The sequence below is a fragment of the Chrysemys picta genome, chromosome 1 (assembly GCF_011386835.1).
Source record: "Chrysemys picta bellii isolate R12L10 chromosome 1, ASM1138683v2, whole genome shotgun sequence".
Lineage (NCBI taxonomy): Eukaryota > Metazoa > Chordata > Testudines > Emydidae > Chrysemys > Chrysemys picta.
Window position 1 is genome coordinate 26,063,735 of NC_088791.1, and position 22,130 is coordinate 26,085,864.

Here is a 22,130-nt window from a genome sequence, read left to right on the forward strand (position 1 = left end):
ATTAGAGCATAAGCTTTCGTGGACTACAGCCCACTTCTTCGGATGCATCCGAAGAAGTGGGCTGTAGTCCACGAAAGCTTATGCTCTAATAAATTTGTTAGTCTCTAAGGTGCCACAAGTCCTCCTGTTCTTCTTTTTGCGGATACAGACTAACACGGCTGCTATTCTGAAACCTAATATCAAACTGTATTCAAACTCTGTTGTCAAACGTTTGATCAGAAGTGTACAGAGAATACCTCATTTTGTGAGACTAGGAAGTGTGTGGATTAGCAAAATGCAGATTAGCCAGGCTACTCTGTACTTTGTTTTATGGTAAAAGTAATAAAAGTCTAACAACAACAAAATAGAGAACTAGAATCAACTAGGCATGATTTAGAAATATAAGCTAGGTGTACAGAAGATTGTCTTCCTTCCTTAAAAAAATGCTGTCCTGATTTATAACTTTAGTGTAACCTTAGTGAAATCAACAGATTGAAGAAGGTGTCAATTGGGGCAGAATTTGGCCTCTACTGATTACAGATGAAGACAAATAAATAGAAATGTTAATAAAATAGTCTCATCAGGATTTTAAATCATTTCTGTTTCAATATTGGGCAAAATCCATCCACTAAACTATAATTTTGCTTATACAGCATAGGAAGTTATAGATGTAGTTAGTGGTTGTGGAGTTTTTCACATCAGAAAAATTTATGTAACATTATTATTTAATACTTTAGGGAAAAAAGAAGTGATATTCCTATTAAAGAGTAACATTGTACTTCCTACGGTATTAAACACTATAACAACTTTAAGTCTTCTTAATACAGCTGTATTTTTCATCCAGAAGAGAGAGCATGCTTGCCAAATTCATCAAAACATGATTTCCTTCTGTTGTATTTCCTGCCAGACTACATGGAACAAAATCAATATTTTCAAGTTATCTGGCCGGGAACTTGAGTACTGCATTTATTGCAAAGATCTTTGTCTGTGACTGATAAACTGATTATCTGTACCAGCTGGTAACTAAGAAGTCTTTGAAATTTACATATTACTTAACAGATACAATATACCCATTTAATTAGCCTGTTAAATAAAGCCCTAATACTTTGTTTTCACAAAACAATCTAAATGTAGATCTAGATGTAACAATCTAAAAATGCAGTAAATACAAACTTATAATTTATATGGATTTATCTAGTAAGCACTGCCTAACATAAAATTGTCTCAATTTCCAAACTGCTGTTTCTAATTACCGGTATATCTCTTGAAAACATTAGTCTGCTGAACTGTATACATTTCAACATATTGCAAAGTAATTATTTCCAGGGCTCAAAAAATGAAAGCTAGTAACATGCTGAAAAGTTAATCTAGCATTTGCCCTTCTTTATAAAAATCAGTAAATTCAGAAAAATACAAAAAAAGACAGACAGGAAATACAGAAGTAACCTATCTGATGCATTATTTAATTGCATAAAAATATGCTATTGGCCATTTGAATCAATTAACAGACATTCATATTTCACAGTAATATGTTTCCATTTCATACAAATAATTTAACATTTTACCTAGTGAATAATACAGGGCTTTGGGGGAGGTGTAACTGGATTATGGTTAGGGACCAAGGTAGTGTTGTGCACATTTTTATACATTACTCCTGAAGGAATTCTGTGCCAAAAAAATAAAAATTCTACGCACAACATTTTAAAATTCTGCAAATTTTATTTGTCAATAAATAAATGTGGAGACTCCAGCATGGCAATGGGGAACACAGGCTCACTGGCTGCGTGGAGGTGGGAGATCACCCTGTAGCAACCTCCTCCCCCCAGGACAGGGACTCAGCGGTGAGGCTGCACCCCAACCCTGACAAAGCGCAAGGGCTGGACCTGCCCAGAAACACCCTGGTGCCCTGCCCCTTTGTGCCAGGCACACCAGGTGTGGGCAGGCAGGCTCAGGCTAGCAGGATCCAAGTGTGGAGGGGCTTAGTGTGGGGGATCCAGGTGTGGGGCAATCTGGGTGCCAGCAGATCTGGGGATCTGGATGCGCAAAGGCTCATTGGGGGGGGTTCTGGAAGGAGAGGCAATGGGACTCTGCAGGGGATCCAGGTGAAGGTGGTTGGGGCTCAGCAGGAGGGTCTGGGTGTGGGGGGCTCAGCAGGGAGGTCCAGGTGCTGGGAGTGGGACTTGGTGGGGTTGGAGTCCAGATGCATCTGGTTGTGGCTCAGTGGAGTGGAGGGCTCATTGGGATGGTCCAGGTGCAGGGGAAGTGGGCTCATTGGGGTGGGGGTTCAATGGGCCTGCTTAATGGGCCTGCGTAATGCTGCTGCCACCAAGGGGACACCATATGCCAGGCTCTTGCTTCCGCCCGCAATTCCCTATCCGCTTTTCTTCCCCATCCTATCCCTCCTCACTCACAGATCCCCCTTCCCCTGCCTTATCCCACCCTCTTCCTTCCCCACTGCCTCTTCCCCTGCTTCTCCCATTTCTCCTGCTCCCCTTACCCTGCCCACCATGGGCACTCACTGTCATACAGAAAACAGGATGGCTCCCAGCACATAGAAGGGGAGCACAACCCGCAATAGGACCCAGTAGGCGGCATCCATCTGCAGAGTCAGTAGAGCTGAGCCGCACCTTACTTCAGCCAGACAGCTCTGTGCTCACAGAAATGGGAGTGGTGATAGTGGCATGTGAACCTGCGTGCCTTTCCCACGCCTCGCCTCTTTTTGGGGGGGCATTGCCTCCCCAAACTAGGCCCAGGGGTGTCCCCAGCCCCCACCCAGCTTCCCCATCATTTTCTGCAGGGAAGCAAAGAAATTCTGCGGAGAGACATGTTTTCTGCAAGCATGCAGTGGCACAGAATTCCCCCAGGAGTAATACATGTATGCCCCCTGTGAAACCTTTGAGCCTGATGAAGCCTAAGTTACCCAAAGGCTGCTTAAACCTGAGCCTTAAACCCCTGAGCCAGTGAGTGTGATGAGTCAACAGAGCCAAATACCTTCACATCTTGTGATAGGCCCCACACCATTCAACCAGGGTTCAGTCAATCCAGAGGCAAGGAACCACCAGGTGATCTCAAAATAGGTACATAGGCTCCTTAAGGGAAGGAGTCTCTCCCGTCTGCTCAATGTCACTACCTAGACAGGAACACTCCCACTGCCAGTAGTTTCAACAGACTGCTCCTGCCATGACTGTTTCCACACTAGCTAACCCTTACTCCAGACTGCATCTCCTCCTCCCTTATCCAGCCACACAACAACTCTGACACCCCTTTGCTGGCTGTGTCCCCTAGGCATAGATGATTCTTGCTTATGGTAGGAAAAAATTGCATCGAGGGGTGGTTTATGGGGCTTCTTGTAGCTAGAATATGGACAAACAATGTTTGCTTTTGCACCCTATACTGTAAGTACAACCAGTTTGAGTGGGCCATTTTGTACAGTGCCATAGTTTGGCTGACTACAGGGAAAATATATTTTAAACAGGTATTCTTTTAACTCCCTACTATACACCATCAATTTTTAAATAAAAAAATAAAGGCAGGAAGGTCAATTATTTTAACTATTCTAGGATTCAAGGAGTTGCCTACGGCCAGATTTTTAAGGTATTCAGGTGCCTAAAGATGCACATAGGTGCCTACTGAACTTTTGAAAATCTCACTGCGTGCCTAAATAGCTTTAAAAATCTGGATCATAGTATTTCAGATCTTAATTGTGTTGTTCGTAATGGCATGGTGCTCTTTGATCTGAAACGTCATTGTTCACTAGGCACTGATAAGTAATTCCAGGAGACATGGCAAACTATGCAAAAACCTGCTGATAGTGTTTCCCAAAAAGAGTTGTAATGTGTTCTGCAATTTAAATAGGATAGCTCACTTTTATAACTCATGTACTGAATGAAGTGGAAGTCCAATTTCCTGAAGACCTGTGATCTGCCCAAGTAATATTGGAAGCCCCATCCAATATGAGGAAGAGCTGCTGAAACTCCCTGTTTAGAGCAAACAGAAGGAAGCAAAATGTCCTCATTCAGAAGGAAAGATCTTGTGTGCTGACAAGATAATCACCAGAACTGGTAGCTAAGGGCCTGTTCTGGTTCCTTATGAATGGTAGGAAGTTGAGGTAGGCATTGCAGAGGGCACGGAGTTCTAGCAGGTTTATGTGTAGTTTTGTCTCGGCTGTGGACCATAACCTCTGAATTGTGTGATGTTGCATGTGTGCTCCACACCCTATGAGGGAGGCATTCGTTGTGATAATCTGTGAGGGAGGATCCTGTGTAAATGGGATCCTCGAGCACATATTACGTGGTTGAATCCACCAGGTTAGTGATTCCTTGATTTTGGGAGGCATCGTTAATTGTCAGTTTAATCTGTGTTTATTTGGTCTGTAGACGGTTCCCAGCCATCCTTGCAGGCAGCGCATATGTAAACGCATGTGTTTCTCCACAAACGTTCATGCTGCCATGTGGCCAAGAAGTTGGAGGCATGTATGGGCTGTAATCTATGGGCTTTTCCACACTGTGGATATGAGTGTCTTTATCATGTAGAATCTCTCGTGGAAGTGACGCTTTTGCTGCCACTTAGTCATATAGCCTATGAATTATAACCGGTTCTATTGTTGATTTCTTTTTGTTTATTTGTAGACACAGACTCTGGAAAAAATCTATCATCATCTGGGTAGTCCAAATGGCGTCTTTTTGAGTGTGTGACTTCAGAAGACAGCCATCCAGGTAAGGGATTATTATTATTCTTTGTTTTCTCAGATGTGCCACTACTACTGCAAGGATCTTTAAGAAAACGTGAGAGGTGCTGTTGACATTTCGAAAGGTAGAACCTTGTACTGATAGTGGTAAATCTCAGAAACTGCCTGTGGGCGGAGTATATCGTAACATGAAAATAAGCATCCTGCAGGCCGAGGGATGAAAAACAGTCCCCTGTTCCAGCGCTGGTATTATTGTTGTCATCCTGACCATTTTGAACCATTGTTTTCTCACGAACTTGTTCAGTCGCCTGAGATTCAGGACAGATCTGTTAAAAAATAGTGGGAATAGACACCCTTCCCCCTATATTGCATGGGAACAGTTTCCACTGCCCCGAGTTGGAGGGGATGATCTATCTCTTGTCGCGGCAGATGTTCATGAGAGGGGTTCCTGAAGAGGGGTAGGTGAGGGGTATAGAAAGAAAAGGGATTGTATAGCACGTACAGATGACTTCTAGGGGCCATTTATCCATGGTGATGGCAACCCATTTCAAGTATAATGGGTGCAAACGGTCAGAGCCATCCCTAGGGTACAGCCAATAGGGGTGACCACCCCGGACCCCGTGCTTTGGGGGGCCCCACGCTTCGTGAGAAGGCGGGTGGGTAGGTGAGGCAGGGCAGGCGGGCAGGCAGGGGAGCGAGGAGGAGCCCTCCTACCAACCACCCACTACCCCTAGTGTTTCCTGCCCGCCGGCAGGCTCCGCCGATCAGCACCTCCCCCACCCTCCCAGCATCTACCGCCGATCAGCTGTTTCATCTGGAGGCGCTGGGAGGAGAAGCGAGGACACAGCGCACTCAGGGAAGGGGGCGGAACTGGGCGTGGTGGGGATGGGAAGAGGCGGAGCGGGGGCAGAGCGGGGGTGGGAAGAGGCGGAGTGGTGGCAGGGCCTGGCGAGCACTCCCCGGCAGATAGAAACTGAATTGAAGTGTGGAAGAGGAATCATTTTCCTTTGATGGAATGACGGACTTTCTATGACCTTGTACTGTCCAGGAGGATACTGAGCAGTACAAGACGCACATTTCTGGAGAGCAAGGCTGGGACTAAGAATATGATGGTGTTACCCTGTATGTAATTCATGAGTGGCTAGCGAGGAGCACTCATACTATGTATCTGGGAGCAAGTTACATAGTAGAGGCTGTGTGTGGACAGGACCTGGAGGGGTGGTTGTTCACCATCAAAGCTGTGTAAAAGGCATCCCAGGCTGGAGAGCTGAAGGGACACAGCTGTTCAACAGTCCAGATGGTACCCTGGGGAATATCACAGGGGAACATGAAAATCTTAGGTCCACTGATGAAAATATAAGAAATCACTTAGACACGAGCCTCCTTCAAGCAGGCATAGATGCTATATTGTATGTTCAATGCTCTTTATCTTACAAATAGCCTGGGAAAAGAGAAAGTCACAGCTCTCTACTACAGGAAAACAAGACTGTTTATGGATGGTACTGTATTTTCAGTTAATTGCCACAGATCACTGAGAAAGGGAAGATGAAATAAAGATTCAGTTTACTAAGTAGATGTGAATCTTTTAGAAGATCAAATCCCAAAAAACAGAATTGAAAGAACTGTAACATCCTAGGAAAATCTTGCTCGCAAATTGTGCTCACCATATGATAGGGCTGACTTTAGGTAGTATGTGATAAAAAGTTGTAACCATATAAAATAAGGATAAATACATGAAACTGATCATTTTTCTCACTATGGTATCATATTTGTATGTTCTATGTTTCAGCAATAGGACCTGAAATTTGCATGAATCACCCAAGTTTCTACTGTTTTAGTTCATCCGTCTATTGACTCCAACCCAGCAACAAAATCCTCACTTTGGACTCCATTCTTTCCATAAAAAGACAAAATTTACAAAGTGATGTAAGCAGTCTCTTTGCCAAGCCATCTCATGTCCCAGCTCCAGACCTCAGAGTTGGTATTTCTCTATAAATGGAAGGCATTCAGTAGCTGCTAAATGTAAACTGTATTGGTGATCTATATATGCTATAAAATCAACGTAAACTGAATAAAGAGAAATATTATACAATCGCTTTGTTTTATAACCAATGAGATCTAAAACAAAAAGAACAATTACTTACCTTAAAGTAACTGTGGTTCTTTGAGAGGTGTTGTCCACATGGATTCCGCTCTTGATGTGCATGCATACCATTCGCATGATCTCAGATCTTTTGGCCAGCAATATCCATTGGAGCCAGGCCTGCACTCTAAACATCCTCCCCAGCCCCACCACATACACACACCTGATGATATAAAAGGCAAACTGACCCAAGTTTCCCACAGTTCCTTCACCAATACAGAATTCCAGAGAAGCAAGACTCCACAGTATGGGGAAGAAGAGTGGGTCCTGGAATCCATGTGGACAATACCTCTCAAAGAACCTCAGTGACTATAAGGTAAGTGTCCATACTCTCTTCTTCAAGACATGGGTGCCACTCTTGGGACAGGGCTGACAAGAGAGAAGGAAAGGGGGGACAGTTGCACTGGAATACCAAGCTCAGAGGTGTCAAGTATCAGAGGGGTAGCCGTGTTAGTCTGAATCTGTAAAAAGCAACAGAGGGTCCTGTGGCACCTTTGAGACTAACAGAAGTACTGGGAGCATAAGCTTTCGTGGGTAAGAACCTCACTTCTTCAGATGCAAGCTCAGAGGGCTCACCAAAATGTCTAACATCTCTGTAAATAAAGTGAAATGGGAGGGGGTGGAGGTGCAGAGCCACTGGTGTGGTTTGATCTGGAATGGACACTTCCAGAACCAAATGACATCCTGACAAAGTGGAGATCATCTTGTTGACACAATACACAATACTTTGGTGTTCTGTTGTCACTTATGCTGTGAACCCATGGAGAAGATGTAGAATGCTTTGCATGTCAAGCAGATGGCTACGTGCTCTAGGATGTTTATGTGACGACAAGCTTCCATCATTCCTGAATCTGGAGGTGATCTAAAGTAGCCCCCATTCCTGAGTGGAGGCATCTCTCACCCGAGTTTTGGTAGGAAGAAGTGAAGAGAATGGTACTCTGTTGCATACCTGAAGAGTCGTTTCAGCAGGAGAGGACTTCTTATGAGCAACATGTCCATGCACTGTCTCCTGCATAGATGCAGATTTCAATACACTTCATGTCATGTACTCTTTGTGCACAGTATCTTACAGGGATACCGTAAGGACGTGCAGGCAAATCAATTGTTCCTCCATCAGTTCCTCTTGATGTTCACAAACTGAGAAAACGTATCCCCCGTTTATGTAATCATACCTAGAGATGTTGGCCTGAGAATTAGTCACATGCATTTAGAGAGTGGCAAAGGAGTACACCTTACATGTAAAGATATCTAACTTCTTTGGGTCCTTCTCTCTGGTTAAGGATTTGGAAGTTCCTTGTTGTTTTGACCTTTCCTGGACAGAAGCCACTAAAATCAAACAAGTGGGAATGAAGGTATTAAAATCTTCTGGAGGGGACCTGGTACATCCTGTCAACTTGCTTGGATGTGTCTGGAATACATGTTGGTGTGTACCACAGGTCTTTCACAGGCTCTGACAGTCCCTCATTTATAGGCAAAGCAAACTGGCCAGTTATGAAAGGATATAAGATGTGCAGGAATTTATGGTTTCTTCTTCCAGTGATATATCCAGGGTCTCTGCCATGTGCTTGACTAGGTCCTTCCTGGGACACCCTAATCCACTGAGGCAGGGATGGAAAGATTCATGGAAAGGTATCCTCTGGAGAGGATAAGGAGATTGCACCAGGGACAAGATGTTCTTCCCCCTGCAGCAGTTGGATCTTTTCCTCATCTTCCTCGTTCTGCCTTTCCAGGATCTGAGGCTGCATCAGCTGACACAGCTGCAATGGCCTATACTGCCTCTTTGGGGAGAGGCACCTAGCTCTGGAGGCAGTTTATTATGCAGTATATTTCATCCAAGGTTGGGGCCATTTTATCTGGAGTGCGCGGCCTCTGAGTGGGAGAGGATAGTACTAGAGATACCCCCTTAACTTCTTGTACTGACAGTTCAGAAATTAGTAGCTTGGATATTACCACTTTCAGCCTCACTAGGAGATATGACTCCAGTACTAGGCTCACAATTATAGTCATTTGGTACCATAAATCATTTGGGTACTAACATAGCCAGTGCAGAGTTTACTGGATATGAAGGAACATGGGTCTGAAATGTCCTGTACACAGATGGTAGATACCAAGAACTGAGGCACTTAGTATCAAGGCTCTAGGTACCGAGGCACCTAGTGCCAAGTTCAGTACCAAGATATGTGTTGGCTGTAAATTTTAGTGGGTCCACTGGCATTCTTACTAATTGGTACCAGGGTACCTGAGGGGGCCTTGTCAGTCTTTTGACCCTTAGGAGACTGAGCCTAAGATGAGCCAGAAGTCTGACTCGTGTCTTGACTTACTAAACATTGGAGAAAGTGACCTATGCCTTGGCCCAGACCTGGAGTAGTGGTCCTTTTCCCCCATCACATGTCATTGACATTGGAATACAGGTAGACAACTGAAGCCTCTTAGAAGGAGGGGTCTGGGTGCTCAGGCTGAAATCTTGGCTCACTGGAGAACTAACGTAGAGAGACCAACCAGTGACGTGGCCTAGCTCTGACCTTCCTCTCAATGTCTGAGGAGGCACACGTTGAATCGTTGGCCTGGTCCCCACTAAGCCCCCACTTCGGACTAAGGTACGCAAATTCAGCTACGTTAATAACGTAGCTGAATTCGAAGTACCTTAGTCCGAACTTACCACGGGTCCAGACGCGGCAGGAAGGCTCCCCCGTCGATGCCACGTACTCCTCTCGGCGAGCTGGAGTACCGGCGTCGACGGCGAGCACTTCCGGGATCGATCCGGGATCGATTTATCGCGTCTTAACCAGACGCGATAAATCGATCCCAGAACATCGATTGCCTGCCGCCGGACCCTCCGGTAAGTGAAGACATACCCTTTGAGGAGGACCAGTTTCATGCAGACTCCTCTAGCTCACAAGTTCACTTAGAGAAGGAACAATACATGGAGCATAGCTCAAAAATGTGTCCCTCTCCTAGGCTGGGCAAGCAGTGGAAGTGCTGCTCACAGGCATCAATCCTTCATCTGAGGGTCAGGTCTTGAATCCTGGAGGTTTAGCTTTTGCCATGTTGCTAGCACGCCTATACAGGAGTGGGAGTCTAGCCTAAACTGCAACTAAGAATTTATTTTTTTAGCCAATGGGAAACAACTATCTAACTATATGAAATAATAACAACTACCAAGTACTAAGACTACTAACTACACTAGCACAGTATGCAGAGAAAGCAAACATAGTAAACATTTCATCTCACTGCCTTGGGCAGTAAGAAGGAACTGGACCTCCTCTGCTCTTTATGCCCTCGAGTGGGGAAGGAGGACACAAGGATATCTAGCGTTCTGGCATGGCCCTAACAGACAGTGCAGGCTAAGAGAATCCAGTCTCCCATACGGGGGACCAAGAGTGAAATCCATGTGGACAGTCATGCAAAGAGGAACCAAATGTTTGTTGTAGTTTTGATGGACAGGATCTAGAAATTAAGACTAGATCTAGCAAAGGCTTACAGCTGTGACTTCAGTGGGACTACTGCATAAGTCTTTACAGGATCAGGTATCAGAGGGGTAGCCGTGTTAGTCTGAATCTGTAAAAAGCAACAGAGGGTCCTGTGGCACCTTTAAGACTAACAGAAGTATTGGGAGCATAAGCTTTCGTGGGTAAGAACCTCACTTCTTGCATCTGAAGAAGTGAGGTTCTTACCCACGAAAGCTTATGCTCCCAATACTTCTGTTAGTCTTAAAGGTGCCACAGGACCCTCTGTTGCTTTTTACAGGATCAGATGTTACAATTGAAAACATGGTTACACTGTGAACTGTATTTATGTGTAAATGAGTGGACAAATGCATGTAAGAAAGAAAACAAGGTGTCCTATAAAAATACATATGTTTATATTTTTGTTGTGTAAAATGAGTGGATGCTGTACAGCAAAGCCAAACTAAAACTTGCAAACGTGTCAGAGAAGGTCAAAACAATTTCAGCACCAGTTCAAGGCGATCCCTTGATGATAACAGTTTTTAGCAGTGGGTCAATTTCTTAGTGTAAACTGGGTGTGTGAAGGTAGGGTTGCCAGATGTTCAGTTTTAGACCAGAAAGTCCAGTTGAAAAGGGGATTTGGAAGTGTTGGATCAGCATTGCCAGTCTGCCCCCAATCCTCTGCCTCAATTTTCCTGCCCCAGCCCCTTACTCCAGGGACTGACCCTCCTCCCCACCCCATTATGCCCCCACCTCAGCCTCCTACTCTGAGAACTAACCCCCCCTCCACCCTGCTGTGCCCTGATTGCCCCCGCCCTGGCCCCTCACTTTGGGGACCGATTCCCCCCTTCCACCCAACTGTGCCCCAATTACTCCTCCCCATACCCTTGCTGCAGGGACCGACGCCCCTCTCTGTCCCCATGAGAGGAAGGTGCAAAGAAAAAAATCACATTGCTCTTATGGGGTTCCCAAGTAGGGGCAACAGTTAGAGGTTGGTTCATGCCCCAAACTATGAAGGTTCATAGCTTTTTAGGTATCCCCTCCACCAGGCTCCCATAGACATACAATTTCTTGCCATTCCACCAAGATGAACAGAGTAAAATTGTCTCTCATCTCCAACATGGCCATATCCCCATATGATGCAGGAGAGTGGAGCATGCTTTGAAGATGCAACTGAGAATGTCATTTCAGCAATAAACCTAAGAAACTAAAAAATCCAAAAAAATTATCTCCACAATGCATTTCTCTTACTAATCAGATCAGGAACATTTAACACAAGTTTGACTTTTCAGACAATGCCCAACTGCATTTTATTAATCCACCTGATTTTTTTAACCCAACTTAAAAACAGCTATCCTTATAGAGAACATCACTAGAAATATGTAGAATTGTATTTGTATTACTGTGGGAAATGTACTTACTCTTTTTATAAAGAGTGTTTTATAAATGAATTATGCATTTTGGTGCTCGCGTCGTGCCAGATGAATACAGAGACTGAGCAGGGGGCAGGGTGTTGGAGAAAGAGGCGGACCAGGAGCGGGGCCTCAGGGGGAAGAGGTGGGGCAAGGGGCAGGGCAGGATGTCCAGTTTTCAGCAATTAGAAAGTTGACAACCCTAGATCGCTCCTGGGCTCATAGCCAACATCTGCTGGGTTCCCAGTTATGTACATAAGACAAAGGGTTTTCATTTGGCTGTCACCTGCTTCAGGTGGGGCACCACCTGCAGCACTCTTACCCAGCAACAACAAGCAAGGCACTGGTAGCAAATCATCACAGTCGTCTTGCATACGGCCTACCTTTCCTCAGGGAGGCCCTGACAGGTATCAGTCTCTCAAGCAGGCTTCTGTCATGAAGTGAGAGCTGGAGTTCTGCTCTCCTTCCCTGACAGCTGAGCTGGGCTCTCCATCTTTAATCCCTCCCTCCAATCCTGAGACCTCTTGCAGATGCAGCAGGGTAGGACTGACTCAGCCCACAGCAGTTCATTAACCCTTTCCTAGTCAGTGTGAGGTTTGTATCTGCATCACACTGGGTTTTACTAGCAAAAAGTGCCACAATCACTAACAGATAATTCAGTCCTTTTTTTTAAACATTGTATCAAATAAAATTCCATCAATTACACAAATTTTTACCAACCTGTAATATTGCTCTTTCTGGTATATTTGATATTTCATCTTTGACTGTTTCTGAGGTAGAAGAATATTGTACATCATCCTGTTTATCAAAATATTCTTCCTGGTCTCCCTTTACCAAACTCTGAAAAAAAATAACACAACAGAAGTATAACTATCCTTATCCAAATTAAAGTGTCATCTTTTCTTGTAAATTGAATATGTTCTGAGATATTGTAAAAAAGACCCAATTAATATATCAACATTTCTAAATTAAATTAGTTTTTTTAATTCACATAGATTTAAAAATCTACTTAATAAAATAGCAACAATGAATATTACTCCAACAATATCATGATGAAGTTCATGAGGTATGTTACAAATACATGTACTGTGCATTTTAGAACACCTGTTTTATACTAGTTTGTACATACAGTACAGTAGAAATATAGTTATTTGCTGTGTAAAAGAGAAGTAGAAGGGGAAGATGGGAGCAAGAGAAGGAAAATGGGGAAGGGAGATTAGGAAGAAGGGAAGAACAGGTGGGGAAAAGTGGCAGTTTTAGATTGTGCCTTTCCCCCATGAGCACAGTTATTCTTCAGGCAGCAGTTTGTATCTCTCCAGCTTTTTAAAATTATTTCCTATTATAATAATGAAGAGCCTGTCCCTGCAACATGGAAGGGAATGAGAGCTTTGTTATTGAGTTAAAGGGCTAAAGAATCAGGGCCTAAATTGAGCTTTTCCAGTAATGTAGGGCCCCAGCCTGCAAAGGCTCCATCACTATGCATTCATTCCCCAAATCCATTGAAGGATTAAGGCCACAATGTTTTCAACAGAAAACGGTAACTGAAGTGGCAGATTTGCCAAAAGTTGCAGCTGAAAGGGTAACCGTGGGCATGGGAGAAGGAGAAGGAGCCTAAATAGTCCAGGTAACCTTAGTAAAAAGAAACCAAAAATGAATGCATCAATAAATACAATCAAAATAATCAAGAAAGGAGTGTTTATAATCTTTTCTCTAACATGTTATCTTACCCTTCTAAGAGGAACTACTTTTCATATGGGAAGGATACATAGCAGGATTTTTTTTTTTTTAAGAAAAAAAGGAGATATATTTTAATAAGACTCCATAAGCAGCTGTGCATTAGTAGGTTATTTGTGCACTCCTCAATGATAAAAATACAAGGTTTCCAGCCTCACAATGCAAATGAGACAGTAGCCTATGAATGCAAATCCAACTGTGATCTATTGGGATACTGGTCCTAAGTATTCCAGAAGCTTGTTTACATATACCAAAATAGGCCCAATTCACTGTGGGCTGAGGTAAACAGCAACAGAATACGTTGGTAGCGAAGTATGTGCAGAGGGTAAAAAGGCTGTTAGCACAAAGTACCTGAAGTTTCTCTTAATGGGGCAGGAAGCTTTAAGGTAGTCTGAAAAAGGCTCCTGGCTAGGGCAGCCAAGAAATCAGTTAACAGAGTATCTCACTCCAGGGATTACCATCAGTGGAGTTCCAATGGAAATTAAACCTGCCCACAAAGGATTCAGACCTTCTGTCAATATTAACTAATGTTTGAACAAGATTGTCAAGAATCGAGTTAGCTGACATGATGCTGACCACAACTTAGCAGTCAATGAAGACATTTTATCATGGCTTAATTACGGTTAGCTGATACAGTGTCTGAGCATGATTTGTCCTGGTCTACTGTGACTGCTAAGTCATGGTCAGCATCATGTCAGTTAACTTGTATCTTCAGAATCATGTTCAAACACAATAAAATATTGTAATGCAGACAAACATACTAAAACAGAGACAGAAACACTGTCTATCCCTCTTGAGGTAATGGGTTTTGCTGGCATAGAGGGGAGTACATGACACCTCCTTGATCCAGCTTTGCTTAAATTGGCTTATATTTTTACAAAAATATTAAGTTACCTTTTAATTGCAGTTGAAAAGTATTCTGTTGATGGAAAATTTCCCTTAGGTTTACAATATCACAAACAATGGAAGCACTCAGAATATATTTTTAGAGCGGTGAAAGTCTGAGAAGATAATTTTTTAAGAACCGTAAAAACTGCAACCCTGCAAAGCAACTCCAGCATTAACAGGATTTCATGTTTAACAAATTGTTTGTACAGTGCTTTGAAAATGCACAGTGTTACCTAAGTACTAAGTAACCACAGTGGTAGCAGTAGTATGGTAGAATGGATTATTTTAATTTTATGTACCTAGGATGGCTTTCCCACAGCAGCTTCAGTTCATGGAGATATATTGTTTAATCATTCAGCATGTTATATTTAAAATTCTATGTAATGTACCTCAAAATATGCTTTTGTTTTTGCGGAACTCTGAGCCTCTGCATGCCACGCCCTTAGGATAATTTTGTGCAAACTGTCATTAAAGACCTTTTGTATCCTCATTGCTGCCACTAGAAAAAATGTATTTGATTACAAAAGTTATGAAAGCAAGGACTTCATTTCTGAATAAATGTTTCAGTTAAATGCCTTTGACGAAATGCAGTTCTGTATACAACCATCTCTACAGATTTATAACTGTCCACAGCTATGTTCTTTATAATGAAACAAGCAGCAACAACACTCTCACAGTATATGTAAAAAGAACAGGAGTACTTGTGGCACCTTAGAGAGCCCATGAAAGCTTATGCTCAAATAAATTTGTTAGTCTCTAAGGTGCCACAAGTACTCCTGTTCTTTTTGCGGATACAGACTAACACGGCTTCTACTCTGAAACCTGACAGTATATGTACTGGTTCATACAAATACACTAAGTTCCCAGGCAAAGCAAAAAAGGGTTATATGATCTTATTTTAATAGCTATCTATAAATGCATGATTAATCTGCAAATTGGATCTGCCAAAAAACAGTAAGTTCACCAATTCTTAAATTCCAGAACAAGTAGCAAGTTTGAAGAGTGCTGTCAGAGCGGGAAAAAAAAATTTACGCTGTCCTCAGTGAAATGGAACAGGACATAACTCATTCGCTCACTTTACATGTAACATTTTGAGAGCGTGCAGGTTCACGAATAATAAAGGCAAATTAGTGTTTTCAATATAATTCAAAAATGTAGTCTTAACTTAATCACTATGAAAGTTTTGTTTCATATTTCCTATTTTAAATGCTATAGTTCCTTGTCCAGTATGTCTGGTCTGAATTTTCAATTTAAAAGATCTGATTCTTAATAACTTAACCTAGTTTCAGAATGGAAATGGTTTAAAAAGGACTGTAGAACTACATGTTACTATAAAACTGGTAGATTCTATCTTTGTATCATCGCGATTACCCTCCAAAGAATTTCCTTAAAAGCTGTCACTTTCATTTCCAACAAAAATTCTTGTATCTTTTAAACTGGGTTTATATGCAGCTTGTTATTTGGTGTCTTTTTCCTTTAAAATTACATATTTTTCAACAGATTTTAAATAATTTTTATACTTCACATACAGAAGACTGTATAAATATATGAGCCAAATTCTGTTCTCCAGTTTGTATGGGTACCAACATAAGTTCCACTTGTATCTGAGAGCAGAATTTGGCATTTTATTCCTAACCCTGCAAACTCTAACACACACAAACTAAATTATCTTGAAAGTGAAAATGAATAAACTGAACAATTTTAAACTATTTACCTGGTCTTTGGGTCACAAGAACTCTTACAAATTAAACATTTATAAATAACTCGATGACCTTTTAAAAGTCATGCAGATGTCACACAGCAGAGTTTGACATGGATCTAAAGTATATCAGCTCTGCAACCAGGATTTTGACGTTACTGTTTAAAAACAGATCTTCTATTAAAGCAGTCCTGACACTAGCCCTTAAAATTATATCCCTAAAAATAACAATTTCATGTCTTATTTTTCATCAAGCTCAAAACCCCAAAAATAATTTTATACAAGAAAAAAAAACTTATTTTCTCTGCAGTGAGACATACAAGATCTACTTTTTTCCTGTGAGAACACTGCACAAATACTTACAATAATCTAAAACCCTGTGAATAACTGAGTATGCAAAGTTATTAATGAGCTGCATGCACAAAAGAGTTCAAAGACTCACAGCTTCTGTGTTGCTCAAATATTATTAAGCTTATAGTCTATACATTGAATTTTTGTTTATGCAAAGCAGCTTGTAAGACTTACATGCTATTTGGTCCTTGCGAAACTTTACCCAAGCTCTCCACTTCTGTACTACTACTCTGGTTATTCTGGTGTCATAATGGTCTGCTGCAACAGCCATCTTCTGCTTTACAAGTGCTCTATGATTTTTTTGCAACAGACAATATTGCATCCATCCACTGTAATGTTAAGGCACAGTTAATAATTTTATTAATGTGGTTTCTGACTCAGATGGAATAAAATGCATAAAACTCTGCAACGTAATACAAAGCATTTGGAAGATAAGCTGATGAACATAAACTTAATGACTCAAACTAAGTCACAGGACGGTGGTCATTTTTTTCCAATACAATTCTTATGGCTGATATATTTCAATAATCATTCCTCCTAGCCATACCATTTTTAATAAAGTTTCTGCCTTCGATTAATATGTTACATCATCAGTTTGTAAAATATCTGACTGATTCTATTCATTACTTGCTCCAGCTAGTATGTGATTATTGAGACCCTGATTCAGGAAAGTATCCATATTCAAGAAAGGCACTTAAGCACATGAAAGCAACGGGACTTAAACATATGCTTAATGTTAAGCCTGTGTATAAGCAATTTCCCAAATAGTGATGGATTTAAGAAGGGACGGCCCTAGACTAGCTGCGAGCAACTGGAGCCCTAGGCGAACCATGCAATCAGCGCCCCCCACTCCCAAGCCCCAAGGGCAGATCTAGGCTTACGTTTTTGGTAAACTGGGAAACGTTTTGCCCCTTTTTTCCTTTGAATGTTTTTTACGCGTTTTTTTTTTAAACAGAGGCTTAATTATTTGGTTTCTCCATCCCTCTGTCCAACCAATGTTTCTGAGATCAGATAAAATAGAGACACAAAATTTTCAGAATAGATTTGTACACGACAGCTAGATGATATTTCAGTCCGATTTCAAATAAAAATGCATTAAAAATGTTAATTATAATTTTTATTATTACAAATCCAAAATCATCCATTACGCTATCCTGCTTTAACTTTCATTACCACCACATCCAATATAGAAAAAAATAAGAAAACTCTTCAATGAACTTTAACCTGTATTTACAAAACACTCGGAATAAAAAACACTCTGTCCTCTTAAAACATGACTTTTCTTGCTTTAAGTTTTGAAAATTCAGTCACTAGTTCTTTTAGATCCAGTTTTCCAGCTATTTCATGCTCTATTGACATTGTGGCAAGTCCAACAAGTCTCTTTTGCACCATTGTTGAACGCAGATATGTTTTTATCAATTTTAACTTTGAGAAGCTACATTCCTCACTAGCTACGGAAACTGGCAAAGTTAAAAGAATGCGCAAAGCTATAAAAATATTTGGAAAACTGTCTGTGAGTTTATTTTCACAAACTTCAGTACTTCTTCAGGAGTGGAATGTTTCTTAAGTCGTCTTGAAAAAGCCTGAAGCTCGCTACACAAATCTGTAGCATCAATGTCTTTTGAATTTTCATGAGTCAATGCTGACTCCAGTTTTATACAAAATTCTCTTATCTGTTTTGCCGTTTTCTTTTGCAAGCTGTGGATATCATACAGAGAGCCAAATACCGACTGTAGCTGCTGCATCTGTTGAAATCTTTCATCAACCGAGTGAACAGCAGTATCAAGGACTGCGAAGTAGAAATTCACTTTGAACCTTTGTTTTGGGTTCTGAATGGGTGTGTCTCATCCTTCATATGAAAACTGCTGTTTCTTTTGCCAAATGTGAACTGGCTCTGGTTCAAATTCTGTCGGAAAGTCTATTTCTTCAGCAAGCTTAAGAGAATCTACCAGTGTTCTTTCAAATTCATCAATTCTGAATTCCTCCAGAATATTTTATTTTGCTGCAGTTTTTGAATAGCAGAATGTATGTTCAAGTTCTTTTCCTGAAGCTGCTTACTAGTGAGGTTAATCTCGAAAAGGCTATTATACCACAAAATGAGTGAAGTCACAAATTTGAACTTGGAAAGGCCATTTGCAAGAGCTTCTGCATCTGAACGTGCCGTATTGCCAGATGATCCAGTAAAGATAGTATCATCAGAAATTTCAATTAGGGTCTCATAAATGTTTCCAAGTTCATAGTGAAGAGGCTTCAAAGCATCAATGCAACTCTCCCATCTTGTCTGACTAAGTGGTTTCACAGTTAGAGAATTCACATGGCGAGTCAGAATCTCCCAACGGCATGTTGAGCCTGAGAAAAAACACATAAACACGTTGCACCAGGTCAAAGAAACTACTTGCCTCCAAACAGCATCTAGCAGCGGCATTGACAACCAAATTCAGAGAATGTGCACTGCAAGAAACGAAAAAGGCCCTACGATTGATTTCCATCATTCTCCTTTGCACACCATTGCCTTTACCTTTCATATTACTCCGATTATCATAGCCTTGGCCATGTAAGTTTTCAACAGATAATGACATTGTTTCAAGCCCTTGTAGAATAGTTTCAGTCATAAATGCTCCAGTCATCTCCTTCAGTGGTATGAAACCCAAAAAATGTTCCTTTATGAGCACTTCAACATTATCTTCATCTGCAGACTTTTCCATATCCACAAAATGAATGATCATCATTTGTTCAACATGACTCACATCTGATGTACAGTCCAGTATTATTGACAATTATTTTGCAGAATGGGCAGCTTCTACAATTTTCTTTTTAATGGCATTTGCTAGAATTTGAATCAGTTCATTCTGCATATTTTTTTCCTAAGTTTCATGATCAGTTATTTTATGTAGATACTCCTTCATGACTGGATCAAACAAAGCTAGGTATTCAACACATTTTTAAAAGTTTCCATTACCTGGAGTGTATAATTTTTCATTTCTACCGCGGCCACGGAATGCTAAATTTTGCCCACCGAGAACTCTCACTAAAGCAATCAGACGCTCTAATATTTGTTGCCAATATTCTTCTTTTTCCTTGATCACACGTAAATTTTCTTCATCGATAGTTTTTCCTTTTTTCAATCGTAATTCAAGTTCTTTCCAATTCTGAAAACATTCCAAATGTTCTGTACTTTACATGTGAAGAGAGAATTGAAGATATGTTTTCTCCATGCCTTCAAACCATTTTCAGTAAGTGATGTACCAATTGCTTGATTTCTAAACAACTTGCAGCAAAAGCAAAACACAGATTCCTTCGACACTGAATACTGTAACCAGTTTTGATGAATTTCTTCCCCATTAATGAGTTTCCTCTTGTAATGCTGAGCAGAGACTTTTCTTTTATTTCCATCCTTAGAGAAGGGAAATTCATTAACTTGTTTGGGTCCATGTTCCACGAGAATTTGCCGCACACTGTCACCACATCTGGGCCATGAAGTTGGGTCCCCATACTGTAACTTGTTTGTAACTTCCTCATCCTTTCTTCTTTCTACTTCATTTACTTCAATTTCTGCATGTGTCTCTGAAGGTGAATACATTTTCTCCACTTCAATATCAGCCTGATGCTGTGAGCTGCCTTCATCTAGAAGTAAGTTTTTATCATCTTGAGTTTCCAAACTGCTTTTTGTGGATGTGAACTACCCTCATCTCGAAGTAAAATACCTTCATCTTGATGTTCCAAACTGCTAACCTCCTCTCCAAGAAAAATTCCTTCATCTGGATGCTGTGAACTGCTTCCATGTTTATTTGGATTAAAGAGAAGATATTTCAGGAAGGATCCCTGCTATTTTGCTTGGTCCTTTTCCTTCTCAGCCTTTTGTTTACGATACTCAGCTCCTGAGGGTTTTCTTTTTCCTCTTTCTGCCAAGGTTTATGTACTGTGCTCCCGACTGCAAGCATTATAGCCTTTAGGATGGCTGATACACCACATGGTTGGAGATTTAAACCACATTGCAGCCATCCCAACACGTCTTTTCACTGCTTAAAGGTTCAATGATTAGTAACACACACTCACTTACCTATTAAAATAGTTAGTTACAGCATTTACATGGAAACAAAATGACCTTTTTCGATGTTATAACCCAACACCGGTTGTTTGGAAAGTAATCCCCTTCCTCAAGGTTACCCGCTCGGAGTGTGATGTCATCACTTTCATAGTCTATTAAGCGTTAACGCTGTTACTTTTCTTTTATGGACCTTATTTATTACATGTGAACCAGTTATAACACAGAAAAGTTCAGAATTATACAGCCTGATAATAATGCTAAGGTTTAATAACGCTTAAAAATACCCACATTTTGGATTTATAATGCTGAAAGACGTTATTCTTTATTCTTTGGCACCAAGAAACACAATTTTCCACAGTATTTGCTCGATTCTTAATCATCTACCTGTGACGTGTGTTAAAATGACCGTTTGACATGTATCAGCTCGCGGTATCTCTGCTCTACATGAATTTCCGGCTATGCGACCTTGATGTATGTTTGAGTTAGGTGTCACTAGCATTACAGCTCTTGCCGCTGGCGGATATGTTTCATTGTGGCTGAGTTATTGCTTATCAAAATTGCGGAGTGGGTCATCTTGACCCTACGTTGCAAACTGAAAAAAACATTCACTAAAATATTACTTATTTTTCCAGTACATAAAAGATTTGACATATTAATAAATTCTCAGAAATATAGAGAAATGAATTATAATTCATATTCCCTCCGTACGCACACGGGAGTTGAAAAGATGACATCTTCGTTATTTTATTTGTATTTTTTTCATCTTTTTCAAATTTTTTTTAATTTGAATTTTTTTCTTGAATTTGGTGCCCCATTTAACTTGGCACCCTAGGTGACCACCTAGTTCGCCTATATGGACAGGCTGCCCCTGGATTTAAGCACATGCTTAAGTGCTTTCTTGAACTGGGGTTTAAAAATGTTATTTAAGTTTCTTTGGCAATGTGAATAAAAATTAAAATGAAAGAAGAATATAAATCAACATTTAAATCTAAACCATTTTATCCTTCCACAAAATACATTCAACATTGTTCTTGCTCTCTTAAGTGACATAGAAGTAGACAGAGCCCAAAGAGAAATATTTTCTCAAAGAATCACACATTGTTTATTAATTATAGTACAGTATTTTTCTTTGTCAGAGCAACACCAAAGATAGCCACTGAAATGAGGCTTTATGACAGCACTTTTATTTGCCAACAAATCTCCAATTTGGAAGCAAAATGTAATTTAATTGAACATAGCTGAGAGCTACTGTAAATGTAACATCTTATGGTTCTAATCCAACTCCCATTGTAAAGTCAGATAACAGTGAAACCTGAAATAATGGAGGAGTCTTATGATTTTTACTAAGATTTTTAACCATTTTGACTATCATAGTTCTATATCAGACAGATGCACTATTCTCCACTCAAGAAGTAATAGCTTTTTTTGGACCTCTAGCCTTATCTCCCCTAAATGTTAGTTCCAATGGAAAACTGTTGGACCTTTGAAATTCATGGCCACAATGAAGTGATTTTTGATTAACGATTAATTCATTCAGAATGCATGTAAATATTTATATATATCTCTCTTTCACAGAGAGAAAAACTGAACCACAGAGAGAATGAGTGAATTACCCGAAATCACAAAGGAAATCTGAATAAGAGCCAGAAAGAGAACCCAGATCCTTGACTCTCAGTCCTCTACTTTAACCCTATCCCAAAATATCCTTTCTCTATTGGGATTTTAGTACTCTGGCAAGATTAA

General features: G+C 40.8%; 1 protein-coding gene across 5 annotated transcripts in view; it reads right to left on the bottom strand.

Annotated features, from left to right (window-relative positions):
- Positions 1-22,130, bottom strand: part of FBXL13 (F-box and leucine rich repeat protein 13) — a 164,117-nt gene that overhangs the window by 128,100 nt on the left and 13,887 nt on the right. For all 5 annotated transcript variants that reach the window (XM_042859369.2, XM_005305811.4, XM_065557102.1 and 2 more), the window contains 3 exons: positions 16,514-16,668; positions 14,679-14,788; positions 12,388-12,507 (listed from right to left, as the gene is read on the bottom strand). In XM_042859369.2, coding sequence (XP_042715303.2) covers positions 12,388-12,507; positions 14,679-14,788; positions 16,514-16,668 — 385 coding nt within the window. The remainder of the gene's footprint in view (positions 1-12,387; positions 12,508-14,678; positions 14,789-16,513; positions 16,669-22,130) is intronic.